At 49.3% G+C, this 18,987-nt stretch overlaps 6 protein-coding genes and 1 non-coding gene across 7 annotated transcripts; 3 read left to right on the forward strand and 4 right to left on the reverse strand.

Moving 5' to 3' along the window:
- Positions 1-408: 408 nt before the first annotated feature.
- Positions 409-1,963, reverse strand: DEU56DRAFT_726123 (HbrB-like-domain-containing protein; the record flags this gene model as incomplete). The annotated part of the gene is made up of 4 exons (XM_041347907.1): positions 409-720; positions 779-1,001; positions 1,053-1,342; positions 1,394-1,963. 4 exons carry the CDS (start codon positions 1,961-1,963, stop codon positions 409-411), a joined length of 1,395 nt encoding a protein of 464 aa, XP_041213899.1.
- Positions 1,964-2,329: 366 nt separating this feature from the next.
- Positions 2,330-3,035, forward strand: DEU56DRAFT_424238 (Conidiation protein 6-domain-containing protein). The gene is made up of 4 exons (XM_041346169.1): positions 2,330-2,388; positions 2,449-2,676; positions 2,724-2,861; positions 2,915-3,035. Exons 1-4 carry the CDS (start codon positions 2,382-2,384, stop codon positions 2,989-2,991), a joined length of 450 nt encoding a protein of 149 aa, XP_041213900.1. The 5' UTR covers positions 2,330-2,381; the 3' UTR covers positions 2,992-3,035.
- DEU56DRAFT_424232 (Dynamitin-domain-containing protein) lies at positions 2,910-4,553 on the reverse strand. The gene is made up of 5 exons (XM_041346168.1): positions 4,438-4,553; positions 4,327-4,383; positions 4,127-4,271; positions 3,619-4,070; positions 2,910-3,567 (listed from the first exon to the last, which is right to left on the reverse strand). The coding sequence occupies exons 1-5, from the start codon at positions 4,471-4,473 to the stop codon at positions 3,079-3,081; spliced, it is 1,179 nt and encodes a 392-aa protein (XP_041213901.1). The 5' UTR covers positions 4,474-4,553; the 3' UTR covers positions 2,910-3,078.
- Positions 4,554-4,595: 42 nt separating this feature from the next.
- On the reverse strand, positions 4,596-4,687 carry DEU56DRAFT_t32. Its single transcript has one exon. It is a non-coding gene; the product is annotated as a tRNA-Ser (tRNA).
- Positions 4,688-5,063: 376 nt separating this feature from the next.
- Positions 5,064-8,525, forward strand: DEU56DRAFT_976625 (TPR-like protein). Its single transcript, XM_041359617.1, has one exon. The coding sequence runs from the start codon at positions 5,086-5,088 to the stop codon at positions 8,335-8,337; it is 3,252 nt and encodes a 1,083-aa protein (XP_041213902.1). The 5' UTR covers positions 5,064-5,085; the 3' UTR covers positions 8,338-8,525.
- Positions 8,526-8,534: 9 nt separating this feature from the next.
- Positions 8,535-10,360, reverse strand: DEU56DRAFT_771147 (asparaginase). Its single transcript, XM_041351459.1, has 5 exons — positions 9,901-10,360; positions 9,795-9,847; positions 9,105-9,746; positions 8,900-9,050; positions 8,535-8,846 (listed from the first exon to the last, which is right to left on the reverse strand). The coding sequence occupies exons 1-5, from the start codon at positions 10,136-10,138 to the stop codon at positions 8,743-8,745; spliced, it is 1,188 nt and encodes a 395-aa protein (XP_041213903.1). The 5' UTR covers positions 10,139-10,360; the 3' UTR covers positions 8,535-8,742.
- A 596-nt stretch (positions 10,361-10,956) lies between these two features.
- DEU56DRAFT_771158 (uncharacterized protein) lies at positions 10,957-11,413 on the forward strand (the record flags this gene model as incomplete). The annotated part of the gene is made up of 2 exons (XM_041351460.1): positions 10,957-11,176; positions 11,236-11,413. The coding sequence occupies 2 exons, from the start codon at positions 10,960-10,962 to the stop codon at positions 11,265-11,267; spliced, it is 249 nt and encodes an 82-aa protein (XP_041213904.1). The 3' UTR covers positions 11,268-11,413.
- Positions 11,414-18,987: the final 7,574 nt, after the last annotated feature.

Raw genomic sequence — 18,987 nt, forward strand, 5'->3', positions numbered from 1 at the left:
CCCCACGCTGGTGGTACGGCCGCGTTGGCCCCTTATCAATCCCCCCAATTTTCGGAGTCTCTCCACCCTCTTCCTCGTCCTCTTCCTGAAGTTCATCTGTCCGCGTAGGCATCGTTGCCCACCCGCCGACGATCCCAAGCACACTCGCCGCTCCACAAGAGCCAATACGCCCCCGTCGGTCACGGGGGCGCCCGGCAGACAGGAAACTGGGCGTTGCTGCCCGAGGTGCTAGACCATGACCATGTGAAAGCCGCTGGGGGTTCGAGACTAGGCGGAGGAGAGACTCGATTGCTGCTTCGCCTGCTGAGGGCTGGATAATAGGTGAGTGCAATGAGAGCGGTGGAGAGGGAGAGCGGACGCGCCGCTCAGACGTAAGAACTAGCAACCTAGCGAAGGAGTCAGTAGTATTTAGATTTCAAGGTGATAAGGCACACACATCTGCTGCAATCTCGGTTGACGGAAGGGACTCAGCCGAGCGAGCATATCTTTCCCAAAAGGAAGCGACAGCAGATTCTGTAGACGGCCGTAGATAGGAAGTACGACGCGATCGCGGAACGCACATAGGGCAACGCTCCGAACGTCAATCGTCGGAGATAGCGAAGTCAGCGTTGATGAGCCATTCAATTTACTGCCTTGTCGCGTGGGTGAAGAGGTCCGATGTTGTTTTTGCGTACGATGCAACGAGGTCAATAAAGGATCCGTTTGCAATGGTAATAGGACCTAAAAGGTGATGGTCTTAGAATGTAAACATAAGCCATTATTGTACAAGACAACTAACCCCCTCGATATACGGGAGTATTTGGTCCCAGAAAAAGCCCCAGATCTCAATGACACGGCCCAATAATGCTTCGTCTGAAATATTAGAGAGCTTGGCGTTGAGAGTGACCATGCCTGCTGCAATGAGCTCGCGCGCGTCTGTTTCGAGAGTTGCAAGGGTTTTCGAAGGGGACACAGCTAGCACCGTTTGTATGTGCCGCCGGACAAGGGCGTTAAGGTCTTCTCTGTGTATCATTAGACCCTATAGATCAGGACAATTCGTGCAACGAACGTACATAGGTACGCGTAATGGCTCCTCATTGAAGAGGGGGAGGACATGTACATGTAGTGTGCGCCAGGGATTATCCTTGTCTGTTATACCCACGCTTGATGCACTGGTATGAAGTGTGGGAGCACTTGCGATACCGCTGCTGGATGGCGAGGTTGAGGGCGTGAGTACGAGAGGAGGTGCAACAGGACAAGTAGATAAGGAGGGGGCAATGCTGGGATTGAGACCTGCGAGGGTCCCGAGGCGGTGCATTTCTCGTGAAACGAGCTTCGCATCGTAAGTACGGGTGGAGGAGGGCTAAGATGGTGAACGTCAATGCTGTGATTGTGTGATGAACGGGAGGCATACCTTCGAGGGAGATGTGTGTGATTTGAGGGTATTCGAAGATGCGACAGAAGCCATTATCGAGGATTGGGAGGCTGCAGCTTCAGCACGAGAATACAAATGTGACCTGTCGCTGTGGTTGAGGTGTTTCGAAGGAGATGGACTCGTATTCTTGGAGTTGCTGGTACTGCTCGAAGTAAAGAAGCCTAATCTTCTCGAGGATTGTTGCAGTGGCGCGGCAAGGAACGGATCGGAACTAAGGATATTAATGTTCAGATCGTGACGTGCGTGCGGTGCAGAACCATCAAAATCAGAGTGATCTTCAACGTCAAGTGATGCTTCCTGCTGCTGCCGGCGGCGATCATGCTCGTGGTGAAAAGTGGGCAGGGCTAAGAAGGGACCCGAGCGGAAAACGTATGGTTTTGGACGCGGTGTTACATCACTGGAGGATGCAGACCTGCGATGATCACCATGCTTACGCTTGGGATGACTGCTGTCGCTCTGCTCGTCATCACCGTCATCAATGACAAAAGTCGGCGACGGTGGTGTCGGGGGCCCACTGTCATATGACCGCCTGGCGCGGCTGAGCAGCATTTTGGAGGCAGGTAGTACTTGACTCTGGGGTGCAATTGAAGAGAAAACATATTGGTGACGGACCTTATACTTCAAATAGGCACAATAGCAACTGTGGGATCGTTGACGACGATTATAGTTTGCACTAGCGAGCGGAACTTGGTGGCTGTGTAATTGAGTGAACCCTTGGTTATGAGGGAGTCGCTTAGTCAGCGCGGTACCGACAAGGCGGCTGTGTCGCGATTCAGGAGAGCGCCCGCTCGCTGTCAGTGGCGACGAGCGGGTGTTTACTTGCATTTAATAATATTTATATTGACACACACATCACGTGAACATGATATCATACCGACGTCAGCCCATGCAGCCCCTAGTACTCGAAATCAGTATAAAAGACGGGGAATGACATCCGAATTCCCTAATTTCATTAATAATTACAATCATGTCTGGTTCGTCCCGCATCTTCAGCCGTCTCCTCATGACACACTCACGTGCTCGTCATGTCTCAGGAACCAAAGAACACACCAAAGACACAGCGCGTGTTGTTGCTGGCCTGAAAGCGGCTGTCCACAACCCTAATGTGTCGGATGAGGCCAAGGACAATGCCTTGAAACGCCTTGAAGAGATGGGCCAGTCAGCGGACCCCATTACTCCAGCGCAAGCGAAAGCTACCCAAACGGCGGCAGCTGAGGCGCACGAGAAGAATGTTCTACGAGGCTATAAGGCAGCGACATCCAGTACGCCGGTTGCTTGCTAGAGCGCACCGTCTTGTTGATTCGTGCAGATCCCAATGTTTCAGAGGAAGCCAAGCAACACGCCAGAGAAGTGTTGGAGGCTGCTGGCATCCAGCATAAACTTGATACACATTCAGATGAGGAACACCAACACCGAGTCCTTGCTGGATACAAGGCGGCCATCCATAGTAAGATTATCCCCGTACCGCATAGGATCTCTAACCATCGTTTCCGTCTCCAGATCCGAACGTTTCAGCCGCGGCCAAGCAACATGCTAGAGAGTATCTGGCAGACAGTGGGTTTACCGATGTGATTTGATTGAAAAGAAGCTGTATGGGATGCTCGTATTTGAATCGCATGTTTCGTCATTGCATTAAAGGTATCATTATAAATGCCTGCTGTTACTTACTTTGAGAGCTCCTCGAGTCGAATCAAAACTCTATCTACTCTGTCCTCCAGACCCTGAACATTCCCAGCGACTGTCCCCTTGTTAGCTTCTAAGCTGGTCTCCACGTCCCCGACGGCATTTTTGAGAGCTTCCAGAGCCTCCCTTGTCTTGCGTTGCTCTTCCTCGAGCGCCGCCATCGTTCCTTGAAACTCACCAGCAGACGCATGTAGTGCAGAGAGGGTACGCAAACGAGTTAATATATGTGGGATGTGCGGAAGTGAAGGAGCCAGACGTGATAACAGGGGAAGGAGTGCATCCTGGGTCATTGTACTCCCAGGCTGCTGTGAGTGTTGTTTTTGCGACTGCGCGGTAACACGCTCAAGATCGGACAACAGAAGTTTCAATCGACGAGAGATGGAATCGATATGCCGCGGTTGAGTCAAAAGCATCAATTGTGAGTTCAAGCGCGTGAGCATAGGAAGAAGAGGTGGGGTCATTGGCGTGGACTGAAACTTGAGGTTAACACTATGTGTGCATTGGCACAGAGAACCACACACCTCATCCAAAGTCGCGCTTACGGAGCCTACTAGCTTCTCTAGTTCTCCCACTCGCTTGTCCATTTCAGCGACGCCTCGAACTTCCGGTACTCCCTCCCCTTTCGTTTCATTCGCCTTGCCATCGGTACTGTGAGGCCGTTCCGCGTCTTCTTCACTGTCTTCCCTGCCATCATCACCGAGCACTACACCAACCAATCTCCCTCGTCCCTCACGGCCCATGCGGACTTTCTCTAACCGTCTCCGCACATCTACTAACCCTCTTATCATCTCACCAGCATCAACACCCTCAGCTTTAAGTGCAGGATTCGACGGATCCGCAACCTCACCCTCCAAAGCAGCAAGCTCAGCTTGTAGGGCTCGCAGGCGCGCCGGGAGAGGCCGTCTACTCGGTGATGGTGAACGTGACCGTGAGGATGTCGATGATGGGGGGTATGCAAAGCGTGATTCCTGGCCTGATGTACGGTCAGCTGTGAGTTAGAAGATACACTTATAAAGGAATACAACGCACGACGCCGTTCGGCTCTTCGAAAGTGTCTGCTCGCATCTTCGGCACTGATCAAGTTGCTGTTGTCGAGTTCTTCTTTCGAGGTATCTGCACCTCGCTGGGCGCGTATCCGTGGACCTGAGGGTTCATCAGAATCAGAATCCCCTCTCTGAAAGAGATCAGTTGTTTGTGGGCAGCATCTTAGGAACAAGAGAAGTATTTACGTTGATATCAGAAGACGGAAAGACGTCCTCCGTTTCATAGACATCTGGTGCAGTGTCCTATCACCAAGCAATAAGTGAAGCTACCACACAAACAGTAGCAGTATTACGCACGATGTCGGGAAGATTGGCATATTTGTTCGCGCTCATCGTAAGCTCGAGCGTTCAAAGGTTCACAACGTTTAAACTTTACAGTGCACTTTGTCCGATAGACTGGTCGCGTCCATGTTAGACCCCGTGGGAACCCTCAATTGCAAAATGTACCAAAAAAGCGTCACCTGAGCGATTCGAACACTCGCGGGCAAAGCCCAACCGCTTAGCTGTATATAGCAGGCGATCCCGTTAACCACTCCGGCAAAGTGACTTGTTTGATTGGCAGAATAAAGGATATATCACCACATGTCGTGCCCAATATCAATGACAGTTCCGCGAGATCTTGTTCTTACAGATTTTACGAGCTCGCGAACAGGCTCGACGGTCCTGCCGATGTCGTAGATCCCATTTCTCCAAAGAAACATATTCTGCTCAGTGTTAGCGTCAATCTCATTGCGATATCACTTTTCCTGTATTCTTCCATAGTCCCCACGGCAAGGACTCTCATTTCTTCTCCGGGTGTCAGTGCTCGAATTTCTATTTCTGTGCGTATTGCAATTCAAACATATCCACCTAGATTTTATACTCATGATTCATGAAAGGCACAGGGTCGTCTTCGCCCAATTGCCACGGCGCTCTTCAGCTTCATCCTCACTGTGTTCTTGACCAATGACAAGTCCTCGTGCAACTGATTATGATAGCATAGCAGACAGGGTGCAAAAGTGTCGAGCGGACTTGCAGAGCTGTCCCCCCGGTCATCCTTTTCGATCACGGTGTCTCAACAATCTTGCCCAGAGCCTTCAAAACAGATTCGAGCAGCGGAGCGTCCAGTCCGACCTTGATGAGGCCATAGAGCTATATCGGGCTGCACTACTCCTTTGTCCCTCCGGTCATTCTCATCGATCAACGGTTCTCAGCGGTCTTGCCGCCGGCCTTCAAGACAGATTTAAGCAGCGGGGCATCCAGTCTGACCTTGATGAGGCCATAGAGCTCCAACGGGCTGCACTACTCCTTTGTCCCCCCGGTCATTCTCATCGATCAACGTTTCTCAACAATCTTGCCGCCGGCCTTCAAGACAGATTCGAGCAGCGGGGCGTCCCGTCTGACCTTGATGAGGCCATAGAGCTCCAACGGGCTGCACTACTCCTTTGTCCCCCCGGTCATTCTCATCGATCAATGTTCCTCAACAATCTTGCCATCAGCCTTAAAAACAGATTCGAGCAGCGGGGCATCCCGTCTGACCTTGATGAGGCCATAGAGCTCCATCGGGCTGCACTACTCCTTTGTCTCTCCGGTCATTCTGATCGATCAACGTCTCTCAACAATCTTGCCAACAGCCTTCATGACAGATTCGAGCAGCGGGGCATCCAGTCTGACCTTGATGAGTCCATAGAGCTCCATCGGGCTGCACTACTTCTTTGTCCCTCCGGTCATTCTAATCGATCAACGTCTCTCAACAATCTTGCCCAGAGCCTTCGAGACAGATTCGAGCAGCGGGGCGTCCCGTCTGACCTTGATGAGGCCATAGAGCTTCATCGAGCTGCACTACTCCTTTGTCCCCCCGGTCATTTTGATCGATCACGGTCTCTCAGCAATCTTGCCCAGAGCCTTCGAAAGAGATTCGAGCAGCGGGGCGTCTCGTCTGACCTTGATGAGGCCATAGAGCTCCAACGGGCTGCACTACTCCTTTGTCCCTCCGGTCATTCTGATCAATCAACGTCTATCAACAATCTTGCCATCAGCCTTCGAAACAGATTCAAGCATCTGGGCGTCCCGTCTGACCTTGATGAGGCCATAGAGCTCCATCGGGCTGCACTACTCCTTCGTCCCCCCGGTCATTCTAATCGATCAACGTCTCTCAGCAATCTTGCCGCCAGCCTTCGAGACAGATTCGAGCAGCGGGGCGTCCCGTCTGACCTTGATGGGGCCATAGAGCTCCATCGGGCTGCACTACTCCTTTGTCCCCCCGGTCATTCTGATCGATCAACGTCTCTCAACAATCTTGCCATCAGCCTTAAAAACAGATTCAAGCAGCGGGGCATCCAGTCTGACCTTGATGAGGCCATAGAGCTCCAACGGGCTGCACTACTCCTTCGTCCCCCCGGTCATTCCAATCGATCAACGTTTATCAACAATCTTGCCCAGAGCCTTCGAAACAGATTCGAGCAGCGGGGCATCCCATCTGACCTCGATGAGGCCATAGAGCTCAACCGGGCTGCACTACTCCTTTGTCCCCCTGTTCATTCTCATCGATCAACATCTCTCGACAATCTTGCCATCAGCCTTCTGAACAGATTCGAGCAGCGGGGCGTCCCGTCTGACCGTGATGAAGCATTTAGGCTGTATGTGCAACTCTCCTATCTATCTCATGCAGTCTCCCGTAGGGATCTTACTGTTGCCAAGTCATGGGCCACCTCTGCCGAAAAGACGAACCATGACTCTGCATTATTTGCCTATAAAACTGCGTTGAAATTCCTAGATCAGCATGTTGCGATGTTGCCGTCTTCTCCACATCTATTTGATGTCGTCAGGATGGCCACAGCTTCGCTTGCCATGGACGCTTTCTCGTGCAGTGTTCGTCATGGTGCACTGACAACCGCTATGGAACTGGTGGAGCAAGGTCGTGCCGTATTCTGGACCAAGTTGGCACGCTTACGCTCACCGCTCGATGAACTTTCCCTGTCCGGTGACACCGGCGCAGCCTTGGAGAATGAGTTCAAGCAGCTGAGCTTTGGCCTTCGTAGCGCGCTTGATCAGTCTACTGAAGAGCAGTCCCCACAAATCCGACAACTGACCATGCAATGGAATGATGTCGTCTCCCGCATCCGCATGCTGCCTGACTTTTCTCGGTTTCTCCTGCCCCCCCTTTTCTCCAACCTACAGAAGGCTGCTGAAGAAGGCCCTGTCATCATCGTCAATGCAAGCCAATATGGCTGTGACGCCTTGATTGTCTTCAGTGCACAAGATCCTGTCCACGTTCCACTCGATATCCCGCAGACTGAAGTCTCCGAGTTGTCTTCGGAATTTCAGTCCCTCGCAGAGGAATTTGGTGCTTCTGATTGTCAATACAGACTTGTCAGCATCCTCCGCAAGCTTTGGGGTTGTGTTGTTGATCCTGTGGTCCAAGCTCTTAGGGCGTCTAAAATTCACCATGGCTCGCGTATCTGGTGGTGCCCCACTGCTGAGTTCACGCTTCTTCCTCTACATGCAGCAGGACCGTACGAGAAGAACAAAAACAACTTGTCTGATATTTATATCTCCTCTTACACCCCCACTTTGGTGACACTCATTCGGGCGAGACAGCGAGTTTCTCAAGAGGTGTCCACACAACATTTTGTTGCTATCGGTCAAGCGAATCCGGACAGAGGGAAGGAACTCCGTCATGTCGCTCCCGAGTTAGCCATCGTCGCTCGGCATCTCGGGCCCGTCGTCTCCTTCACATCACTCGAGGATAACGACGCAACAATCCAGGGTGCACTTGATGCGCTAAATCATAATCAGTGGCTCCATCTAGCTTGCCATGGAATGCCACATCGGACGCAATCGTTCGACTCTTCCTTCGCAATGCGCGATGGGCCGTTGATGATCAAGGAAATCATCCGGTCCAACTGGCAGAACCTGGAGTTTGCATTCTTATCGGCTTGCCACACTACCGTGGGCCATGAGAAGAGTCCCGACGAGGCGATACATCTCGCTGCGGCGATGCAATTTTCTGGATTTCGCAGTGTGATAGGTTCCATGTGGTCTGTCGACGATGAGGTTGCACGACAGGTTGTGTCCGTTTTTTACCGCAAACTGGTCGATGGCTCAGGGAGATTGGACTGCACGCGGGCTGCGGTAGCGTTGCACAAGGCTGTGAAATCGTTGCGCAAGAAGATTCCACTAGAACAACAGATCGTGTTTGTTCACATAGGTGTCTAGTTTGATTGATTCGTCATGTTATTGCATTTTATGTTATCCTGATTGCTTTCATTATCCTGTTGTCCCACCTAGATCCCAGTTATTCAAATCATGTCTGCACGATACTCTGTTTTTTTTTCCCGTTGTGTACTAGTACTGCAACCACCGATCCATTGAATGATTGTATATTTTGTCAAACATACAATATGCATTGTAGCCTGAGTCAGAGGAGTCGACGCGGATTAGTTCCGCGGGATCAGACGCTTCGTCCTTACATATGGTAGATGATGAGAATTTGACTGATGCGAATTCTAAATTCACTAGCTATGTCTACATTCCGAGTGAAATGATTATCAACCATCTGTTACCAAGTCCCATCAAAACACCGGCCGATCGAGAACAATTTACGCTCAGACGCAGTTGGTTCTAGAGCTCAGTAAGTTGTTCGTCAAAGAAAATAGCCGTGAGCGGCACGCCATCAGGACGAATGACGCCGCGATACATGCCACTGCAGTTCATTGGAAGAGCCACTGAACCCAAAGTTCGAGTCAGTGTACAGTCTCGCATGACGACGGAAACGCACCGTTTCCATCTCTGTCCAGTGCAATGACACCACCCATTCCCCCTTCATTAAACAGGTCATCGATGACGTTCTGAGTCGCCTCGTCCAGGGACTCGCCAAGGTATTGCATCCGCCGAGCAATGTTGGAAGCTGCAGCACGGCGAATGTAGTACTAAAGTGGATGGTTAGCACTTGCAAGCTCAACATCTGCTCAACTGCTTCTCACGTCTCCGTCACCAGTACCAGACACGCCCACACCCTCATATTTTGATTTGCCTCTTAGGTTGTCCCAAGTGCGCTTGACAATTCCACCCTTCCTCTCCCATTCTTCAGCCCAAAAACCACATCCCATTACAGGGGTATCTCCAACCCGACCGACAAGCTTGTTCGTACGTCCCCCAGTGGAGGTTACTGCTGCGATGCAGCCCCGGATATCAAGTGCGACCGCACCAACAGTACCCGTTGGCATCAAATCAAGAGGCTCCCAGGTCTCTTTAGCTTTCTCGTCAGAAAGGCTGGCAACATCCGTAACCTCTGAATCTGTGTCGCCGGGTATTTCAGGTCTGGGGTATTCAACAGGATCTTCGGGTAATCCAAGACCACGTCTGTGTTCCCTCCATCGCGCCTCAGTCCAAAAGTAGGATGGATCAGCCTGAGGTACGCCAAGTGAAGCACCTGTGGATTCTGCTGCTGCACCAGACAGCATTGGGTGAGGGGCAAGCTGGGGTGCGAGGTAGAGCGCGCGCGCGAGGTGAGAAGGATTTCTGGTGTGAGTAACCAACGTAACCGAGGATCCACGTCGGGAGGAGGGCATTGCAGGGTGTGATGCAGGAGGTTTAGAGACCATGAGGGAAGTCTCAAGCTCAATCTAGATAGCATGATATTTATGAAGGCCGAACAAGAAATCACAACGCACCTTGCCTGCAACATTAAAGACGGCACCATGCCCAGAGTTAAACAACGGGCAGTCTATAAATCAGAATCAGTTATCTATTGATTGCCCAGACATCTGTTTGGCCCACCTTCCATGACCGATACAGCGGCGACTGCAGCATCCATAGCTTCTCCATCGCTCTTGAGTACCTCGTAGCCCGCTTTCAATGCCCGTGAGAGTGCAGCCCTGTACATAGCGCGTTGTTCAGGCGTTGAGCCCTCCCGTATCATGGTACCAGCACCGCCGTGGATGACAAGCACATAGTTGGGTTCCGCAGACTTCTTGCCGGGCTTGAGCGCAGGGTTGGCGTTCTTCGAGGCGGGCATTGTAAGCAAGTTTCTATCAAGGAGATCCTGCAGGTAAAACGAAAACAAGAATGGCTTCCTGAATCCCTGGGAAGCGTAGTTGCCCACACAAAGATAAGATAGGTGCGCACTTATGACATTGATAGAACACTGGCAACGATATAATTATCATCCATGCGCAGTACGTACTGTTTGGTATGAGGCTGAACCAGTTCCAGCGGAGTTTAAATCCGTAAACCCTCGCACACGCTCAAATCGCGCTCACACATCGGGGATCCGAATATTTATGTAAGACTGGTTTGAATGTCGTGCGAAATGTCAAGATAATACGCCATATTTAGCCATGTCAGAGTTTTGTTATTTTGGTGATGATGCCGACACCTTGTCTCCGACGCCCATGACAAAGCAATCAAGTACTTCTCACATGTGCTGGTGGTGGTGGGCGCAAAGGAAATTTGCCAAAGAACTTCATCAAAATTCAGTTCACTTCTCGTATTTTGCTACGAATCATCATAACTTCGCACACCAAGGCAATGGTCAAGACCTCAAGGAGGCGATCCCACTTAACGAAGCAGCGTTTAAACAGGCCAGGTCATTGAATTGAACCTGGCGTTTGTGCTCTCCGCCCGCTTTCAGAATCGAGGTAATGACCAAGACCTCCACCAACCCAACACGTTTCATAGGGAGGCGCAGAAACCATCTTAATCCTCTTCGAGCAACAAGGCAATCACCAAGATGTCGATGACGCGATGGCTTCGCAAGAAGTTGATCAACGTGATTGACCTAATGTGTTGAATAATCTTGCGACTGTACTCGCCTGGCACCACCCACTTTGATCACCGATGCGAAGAACAAGACCTATCCGACGCAATCGCGTTTTTCAAGAAAGCGCTGTTCTTCGCCCGGTCGGTCACAGAGATCAGTTCACATCATTGAATAGCCTTGCAACCGCCTCTCTGCCCACCTTCAGTCACCAAGGCAATGTCCGAGACTTCCACGACGCAAGCGTACTAAATCAGGAAGCGCTGGCTTTGTGGCCCAGCCAGAAAAGAATTACATGTTCGTACCTCACGACTGTATATCTTGACTTCTGATTTCTAATTGTATATCCCTATCAGATCTGCTGCCTGAGAGCCCAAGGAACCAGTGATCGCGCCTAACGTAGACATAATTGCGATGAACGTGTTTCTGAATGGCACTTATGGTTAGCCTGTGTGATAAAAGTACAGTGATTATTTGTACATTGCTATACAGTTGGTGATTGAAGCGATGTCCGGCTAATTCATTCGACATGCTCCCAATGAGTACAGCGAACGGTTCAATCTAGCTTCTACGAAGTTTGTTAGTTGCCAGGCTAATGAAACGTACCTCAACCTCAACAACCCTGGCTTTGTTTTTTTAACACACCTTTGATTTACGTCCTACTGACCCATCACCCAGCCCCATCTTGCCATTGCTCTGCTATCTCGTTTCGCAAACGAAGTGTTCACTTCACAAGGTTGCACTGGTATTCTATGTGCAATCTCCTCACCAAATACTCCTCCATCCGAGTGCTACCAAAGCAGCTACGCCCATCAAGCAGCCTAAATTCCACCAGGGACACATCCCTTCCCTGTCCGTCTCCTTTGACAAAGAGGAGAACGCACATTCTCAACGTGCGAAGAGACGCCCCGTACGAGGGAACCTTCGTGATAGCTCCTCGCGTCCCAGATGCTCTTGCACAGCAGCCCCTTTCCCTATTGGCAGCATCGCAAATTACAACCGCAAGTTCCGTGCACAAGGATAATACGAGTCAGGGCTTCTGAATGAAATAAACGTCGTCCCCGTCTCGCTTAATTCTGCCTGGGGACTTGAGTCTGAAAGCGTAGATGCAAAAGATGTGGTAAGGGCTTAGGGTTGATCTAACGCGACTGACGAAAACTGATTACAGAATGCAGCATACTAATTTCATTATGCAGCCCGCAGTTGACGTACGCATCGATGTTTTGAATGGGCGGCGGGGGAGATGTATAGCCTGCGAGGTGCTCGCCTACGTTATCATCGCATGAATGGGTACGATTTTGGAGTCGATGTCTTGATCTATTATGACGTTATTAGCTTTTTGTAGGGTAGGGGCGTGATCTGAATGAGAACGCAAATAACTGAACAAGCCAAATGGCGTGACTCGCCTCTCTCAAATTTGGCTGTCAATTGTGGTCTGCGGAACAAATAACTTGAATACATATTACGACGAAATATTTGCAAAGACCTATGTCTGGATCTCTTTGAAATCCGCTCTGCAACACCAAATAATTAAGTACCACGACGAAACTTGTAAATAAAGAAGGAAAAAGCCAAATTCTCCTGCTCCAGATTACCATTAACTTCATAAATCATCTCCCGAGCTATATCCCACTGCCAGTTGATATTTGCACGCGCTCCTGGAAAGCGATTGAGGTCATACCGGTTGCTGCATCAGAGTCAGCCACGAGCTGAGCGTGATATTCTCGAACGCTTAGGATGAGGCGTGGTCCTAGCACAAAGGATTGTATGACTGTCAAAATCTGACCAATACCAATTAAAATCTGTGTTTCGAGGGAAAACGTGTCCTATAAAAATAATGAACCGCAGTCGCATGCAGAGGTCAGTGAAAGATTCACATACCGATATCAGCGTTGGAGTCAAATCAACAATGAGGTTGAAGCAAGACACGGCAACATAACTAGTACATTCAATCATTCAGCGGAAAAGGGAACCACATTCACAACATGAACTCACCTCGCAAAGTAAAGCACGTGAGATTTTATCAACACCGTGAAACAGTCGCCGATAATCCCTCCTGCCGAATGTTGTCGCAGTTCACGGAAGTGTTTTACAGCAATCCAGACTGCGAGACACAGCGCGAGGACCTCCCAGACAGTGCCAAGTATCCAAGTAATGGAAGCCAGAAGTTGGTAATTGTCCGCATAGCCAATCATGCACGCATAGGTGCCAGAGAGAATGAGTTCCTCTTGTATTCATCAATGAGCGCCATGCAAGGTTCCCATTCACAATTAAGCGTACCCCCTGAAATACGCCTGATTGACACTACGGCGACCACTACGTCGACAATGTTGACAGCCAAGCACACGACGACAAGAAATATCAGGATTCTTCTGGATTGTTGATACATGGCATGTAACCGAGTGATCATGATGACTGCGACGTGTTTCGGTCAAGTCAATATCATAGGTCTTGTAACTGCACAACTCACCGCACAGCATAGTAAATGCCACAACATCCGTCCAATCCCACAAAAAGTACACTATCCGGCCTGAGAAATCCGGTGAGTGATGGGCCTTGGGTGGATCACACACTACAAACAGACTCACATCTGTAGCAGTCATGATAGTAAACGAAGAAGCTGGTCAAGAATGACACTCACCCCTACAGGGTGTCGCGATTAATTGAATGGGAATAGCAGGCATCTGTGCAGAAGACTCACTGCATCTGTCAACAAAATCGTCGGAACACCGCCTGTATGCCACTGGTCAGAAAAACAAACACGGTGAATGCGAGAAGACATACCCAGTATGTCCAGACTGATTGTGAGAGATAGCAGATTAGCACGACACCAATTGTCAAGCCTTCTGAACATACATGACAAAGAAAAATCCAAGATAGCGCACCTAGGATATTGTCAAGTCAGCACAAATTCACAACAGGCAAGCTACGTACACTCAGATAGATAACGGTCATAAGGGACCAGCGTTGTCTCTGTCACAAATCAATATTGTTCTTCTGGCGTGGAACTGTGCTCACCCAGACCAGTTCGACCTATAAACAAATCTTAGCGAGATGGCTGCCCCGGTCATAGTATCAACATACCTCTTGTCCGAATGTAAGGACTGGAATACTTATGAGAAATCAGCCATTCTCTAATGTTATTATGCTCACCCCAATCATACACCACTCCAACACCAGCGGCAACTGGGAAACCGCAGTCAAGGTTAAATTGAGACATCAGTATCATCATCTGACTGCTCTTCACGAACCTGTAAAATAGCTGCTAATACGCCAAGCGTTGATGAGTGGCCAATAACTAGGGTCGTCTGAGATTAGTGTCATACTGTCAGAGGATGGATGTGAGGGAGCGGGAAACTTGGTGGACATACAATGATGATATTTGTACTAGATATACTACATCTGCCTGGATGACCGAAATGAGATCGAGGGATGATCAATCAATCTCCGCTCCTGACATCATGAAGTGATGGCATCGGGCGAATAAAATGCCGGTGATGGGCGCTTGGTTCTAGTACTAATCAAGTTGGTCATGAAACATAGGTGGAACGTTCAGAACACTTGATACTGGTTTACATAAAGATATGGGGCTCAGTGTACATGAGTACATGAATCAAGTTGGGGAAACATTTGCACGGGCGGAACACTTGAACACAGCAAAAGATGAAAGAACGTATTTTAAGACTCGACTGTTCGTAATGCCGACACCTTGTTTCCGACGCCGCATCAGGATAAGTACTTCTCACACGTGCTGGTAGTGGTGGGCGCAAAGGAAATTTGCCAAAGAACTTCATCAGGATTCAGTTTACTTCTCGTATTTTGCTACGAAACATCATAACTTCGCGCACCAAGGCAATGGTCAAGACCTCAAGGAGGCGATCCCACTTAACGAAGAAGCGTTAGCTGTGCACCCCCATATCAGGCTAGGTCATTGAATTGAACCTGGTGTTAGTACTCTCCGCCCGCTTTCAGAACCGAGGCAATAACCAAGATCTCCATCAACCCACCACGCTTCACAAAGAGGCGCAGAAACCATTTTAATCCTCTTCGAGCAACAAGGCAATCACCGAGATGTCGATGAAACGGTGGCTTCGCAAGAAGTTGATCACCGTGATTGACCTGATGTGTTGAATAATCTTGCGACTGTACTCGCCTGGCGCCACCCGCTTTAATCACCGAGGCGATGAACAAGACCTCGCCGATGTAATCGCGTTTTTCAAGAAAGCGCTGTTCTTCGCCCAGTCGGTCACAGGGATCGGTTCACAACCTTGCAACCGCACTCTCTGCCCACCCTCAGTCACCAAGGAAATGACCGAGACTTCCACGACGCAAGCGCACTTCATCAAGAGACGCTGGCTTTGTGGCCCAGCCAGAAAAGAATAACATGTTCGTACCTCACGACTGCATATCTCGACTTATAATTTCTGATTGTATATCCCTATCTACTGCCTGAGAGCCCAAGGAACTAGTGATTGCGCCTAACGTAGACATAATTGCGGTGAACGTGTTTCGAATGAATTGCTTTTGTAGTAAGCCTGTGTGATAAAGGTGCAGTCACGGTGATTCTTTGTACATTGCTATACAGTTAACGTGATTGAAGCGATGTCCTAGTGAACCAGCCAAGTTATTCAACATGCTCCCATGGCCAATGAGTACTACGAACGGTTCAATCTAGCTTCTACGAAGTTTGTTGGTCGCCAGGCTAATGAAATGTACCTATGATCAACCTCAAAAACCCTGGCTTTGTCTTTGTAACACGCCCTTGATTTGCGTCCCACTGACCATGCCGATTGACCCATCACCCAGCCCCATCTTTCCATTGCTCTGCTATCTCGTTTCGCGAACGGAGTGTTCACTTCACAAGGTTGCACTGGGTTTCTGTGTGCAATCTCCCCACCAAATACTCCTCCATCCGAGTGCTACCAAAGCAGCCACGCCCATCAAGCAGCCTAAATTCCACCAGGGACACATCCCTTCCCTGTCCGTCTCCTTTGACAAAGAGGAGAACGCACATTCTCAACGTGCGAAGAGACGCCCCGTACGAGGGAACCTTCGTGGTCGCTCCTCGCGTCCTAGATGCTCATGCCCGACAGCCCCTTTCCCTATTGGCAGCATCGCAAATTACAACTGCAAGTTCTGTGCACAAGGATAATCCGAGTCAGGGCTTCCGAATGGAATGAACAGCATCCCCATCTCGTTAACTCTACCTGGGGACTTGAGTCTGAAAGCGTAGATGCAAAAGATGTGGTAAGGGCTTAGGGTTGATCTAACGCGACTGACGAAAACTGATTACAGAATGCACCACCTAATTTCATCATGGAGCCCGCAGTTGACGCATCGATGTTTTGAATGGGCAGCGGGGGAGATGTATAGCCTGCGAGGTACTCGCCTACGTTATCATCGCCATCGCATGAATGGGTACGATTTTGGAAGCGATGTCTTGATCTAAGTATTATGGTGTTGTTAGCTTTTTGTAGGGTAGGAGCGTGATCTGAATGAGAACGCAAATAACTGAACAAGCCAAAAGGCATAACTCGCCTCTCTCGAGTCCGGACTGTCAATTATGGTCTGCGGAACATATAACTTGAATAAATATTACGACGAAATATTTGCAAAGACCTATGTCTAGATCTCCTTTGAATCCGCTCTGCAACACCAAATAAATAAGTACCACGACGAAACTTGAAAATCAAGAAAAAAAGCCAGATTCCCCTGCTCCCTGCATAGCACCAGACTACCGTTAACTCCATTGAGCATCTCCCATGCTACACGCCACTGCCTGTCGATATTTGCACGCGCTCCTGGAAAGCGATTGAGGTCATGCCGGTTGCTGCATCAGAGTCAGCCACGAGCCGAGCGTGATATTCTCAAACGCTAAGGATGAGGCGTGGTCCTAGCACAAAGGCCGGTATGACTTGCGAAATCTGAAGAAAACCAAAAACAATCAGAGTTTCGAGGGAAAATTGGTCCTATAGAAATGATGAACCGCGGTCGCATGCAGAGGTCAGCGAAAGATGGACATACCGCTAAGATCGTTGGAGATAAATCAACAATGAGGTTGAAGCAAGACATGGCAACAAAACTAGCACGTTCAATCATTCAGCGGAAAAGGGAGCCATATTCACAATATGAACTCACCTCGCAAAGTAAAGCACGTGAGATTTTATCAACACCGTGAAACAGTCGCCGATAATCCCTCCTGCCGAATGTTGTCGCAGTTCATGGAAGTGTTTTACAGCAATCCAGACTGCGAGACACAGCGCGAGGACCTCCCAGACAGTGCCAAGTATCCAAGTAATGCAAGCCAGAAGTGGGAGATTGTCCACAGAGCCAATCGTGCACGCATAGGTGCCAGAGAGAATGAGTTCCACTTGTATTCATCAATGAGCTCCATGCACAGTTTTCATTCACAACTAAGTGTACCTCCTGAAGCATTCCTCGTTTCCATTGAAATGACCACTGCGTCGAATATGTTGATGGCTAAACACACGATGACGAGAGATATCAGGATCCTTCTGGATTGTTGATACATGGCATGTAACCGAGTGATCGTGATGACTGCGACATGTTTCGGTCAATTCAATATCATAGGTCTTGTAACTGTACAACTCACTGCACAGCACTGCAAATGCCACAACAGTCGTCCAATTCTGTACGAGGTACAGAATCCGGCCTGAGAAATACGGTTAGTGATGGGCCTTCGGTGGATCACACACTACAAACAGACTCACATCTGTAGCAGTCATGATAGTAAACGAAGAAGCTGGTCAAGAATGACACTCACCCCTACAGGGTGTCGCGGTTAATTGAATGGGAATAGCAGGTGTCGGTGCGGAAGACTCACTGCATCTGTCAACAAAATCGTCGGAACACTGCCTGTATGCCACTGGTCAGAAAATACAAACACGGTGAATGCGAGAAGACATACCCAGTATGCCCAGACTGATTGTGAGAGATAGCAGATTAGCACGACACCAATTGTCAAGCCTTCTGAACATACATGACAAAGAAAAATCCAAGATAGCGCACCTAGGATATTGTCAAGTCAGCACAAATTCACAACAGGCAAGCTACGTACACTCAGATAGAGAACAGTCATAAGGGACCAGCGTTGTCTCTGTCACAAATCAATATCGTTCTTCTGACGTGGAACTGTGCTCACCCAGATCAGTTCGACCTAGAAATAAATCTTAGCAAGATGGCTGCTCTGGTCATGGCATCAAAATACCTCTTGTCCGAACGTAAGGGCTGGAAATACGTGTAGGAAATCAGCCATTCTCTAATATTATCATGCTCACCCCAATCATATACCACTGCAACAGCAGCGGCAACTGGAAAACCACAATCAAGGTCAGATTGAGACATGAGCACCGCACTCTAACTGCTCTTCACAAACCTATAAAATAGCTGTCAATACGCCAAGAGTTGATGGCTGGCCAATAACTAGGGTCGTCTGAGACTAGTGTCATAGTGTTAGAGGATGGATGTGAGGGAGCGGGGAACTTGGTGGACATACAACAATGATATTCGTGCTAGATATACCACCACCATGCAGTGCTTGGATGACCAAAATGAGATCGAGGGATGGGTTCCTGTCAATGGATATGCTGTTCGAAGTGCTGTAGCGGGCCTTGAATAAAATGCTAGTGATGCGAAAGTGATCGTACAGGTTCTAGTACTAATAGTATGACGGACCGTGGCGGACAAAAATGTAACTCGAAATTCCCAACTCAACTTGAACTCGACAACTCAGTGAGTCAACTAATCCACGTGTCAACTCAACTTGCTCGTAACTCAGTTTGCACGTTACTCAACAAGTCAACTTGCCAATGCCAACCTCTCTTTGCATGCAATCCACATTCGCACAGCGCGCGCTAGTCGGCCGATTCGGCCCGGGAGTGGCACTACCTACCCTCGACACAGGTTCCATTATAACTTCCATATAATAGATCTCCTCATGTCCACCTACCCAGGCTAGCAATACCTCCCTTGAACAAGATAACACACTTACCATACAGCTGCCAACGCACACCCTCAACGTTCAACGCTTAATCAAAAGAAAACTGCAAAACATGCCACCATAAATGCACCATGCAGTCGATGCGAAT

Source organism: Suillus clintonianus, assembly GCF_016758775.1.
Source record: "Suillus clintonianus strain FC179 chromosome Unknown DEU56scaffold_5, whole genome shotgun sequence".
NCBI classification, from domain to species: domain Eukaryota; kingdom Fungi; phylum Basidiomycota; class Agaricomycetes; order Boletales; family Suillaceae; genus Suillus; species Suillus clintonianus.

Bases quoted from the DNA above. Each gene is read 5' to 3' on its own strand.
- DEU56DRAFT_424238 (XM_041346169.1), top strand. The intron at 2,677-2,723 runs GTACGCCGGTTG...TGATTCGTGCAG, and splicing joins CTATAAGGCAGCGACATCCA to ATCCCAATGTTTCAGAGGAA. The intron at 2,862-2,914 runs GTAAGATTATCC...TTCCGTCTCCAG, and splicing joins ATACAAGGCGGCCATCCATA to ATCCGAACGTTTCAGCCGCG.
- DEU56DRAFT_424232 (XM_041346168.1), bottom strand. From the start codon at position 4,473: ATGAGCGCGAACAAATATGCCAATCTTCCCGACATC. The intron at 4,384-4,437 runs GTGCGTAATACT...GCTTGGTGATAG, and splicing joins ATGCCAATCTTCCCGACATC to GACACTGCACCAGATGTCTA. The intron at 4,071-4,126 runs GTGCGTTGTATT...ACCGTACATCAG, and splicing joins TCGAAGAGCCGAACGGCGTC to GCCAGGAATCACGCTTTGCA.
- DEU56DRAFT_976625 (XM_041359617.1), top strand. From the start codon at position 5,086: ATGACAAGTCCTCGTGCAACTGATTATGATAGCATAGCAGACAGGGTG.
- DEU56DRAFT_771147 (XM_041351459.1), bottom strand. From the start codon at position 10,138: ATGCCCGCCTCGAAGAACGCCAACCCTGCGCTCAAGCCCGGCAAGAAG. The intron at 9,848-9,900 runs GTGGGCCAAACA...TCTGATTTATAG, and splicing joins CGCTGTATCGGTCATGGAAG to ACTGCCCGTTGTTTAACTCT. The intron at 8,847-8,899 runs GTGCGTTTCCGT...CTTTGGGTTCAG, and splicing joins ACTGGACAGAGATGGAAACG to TGGCTCTTCCAATGAACTGC.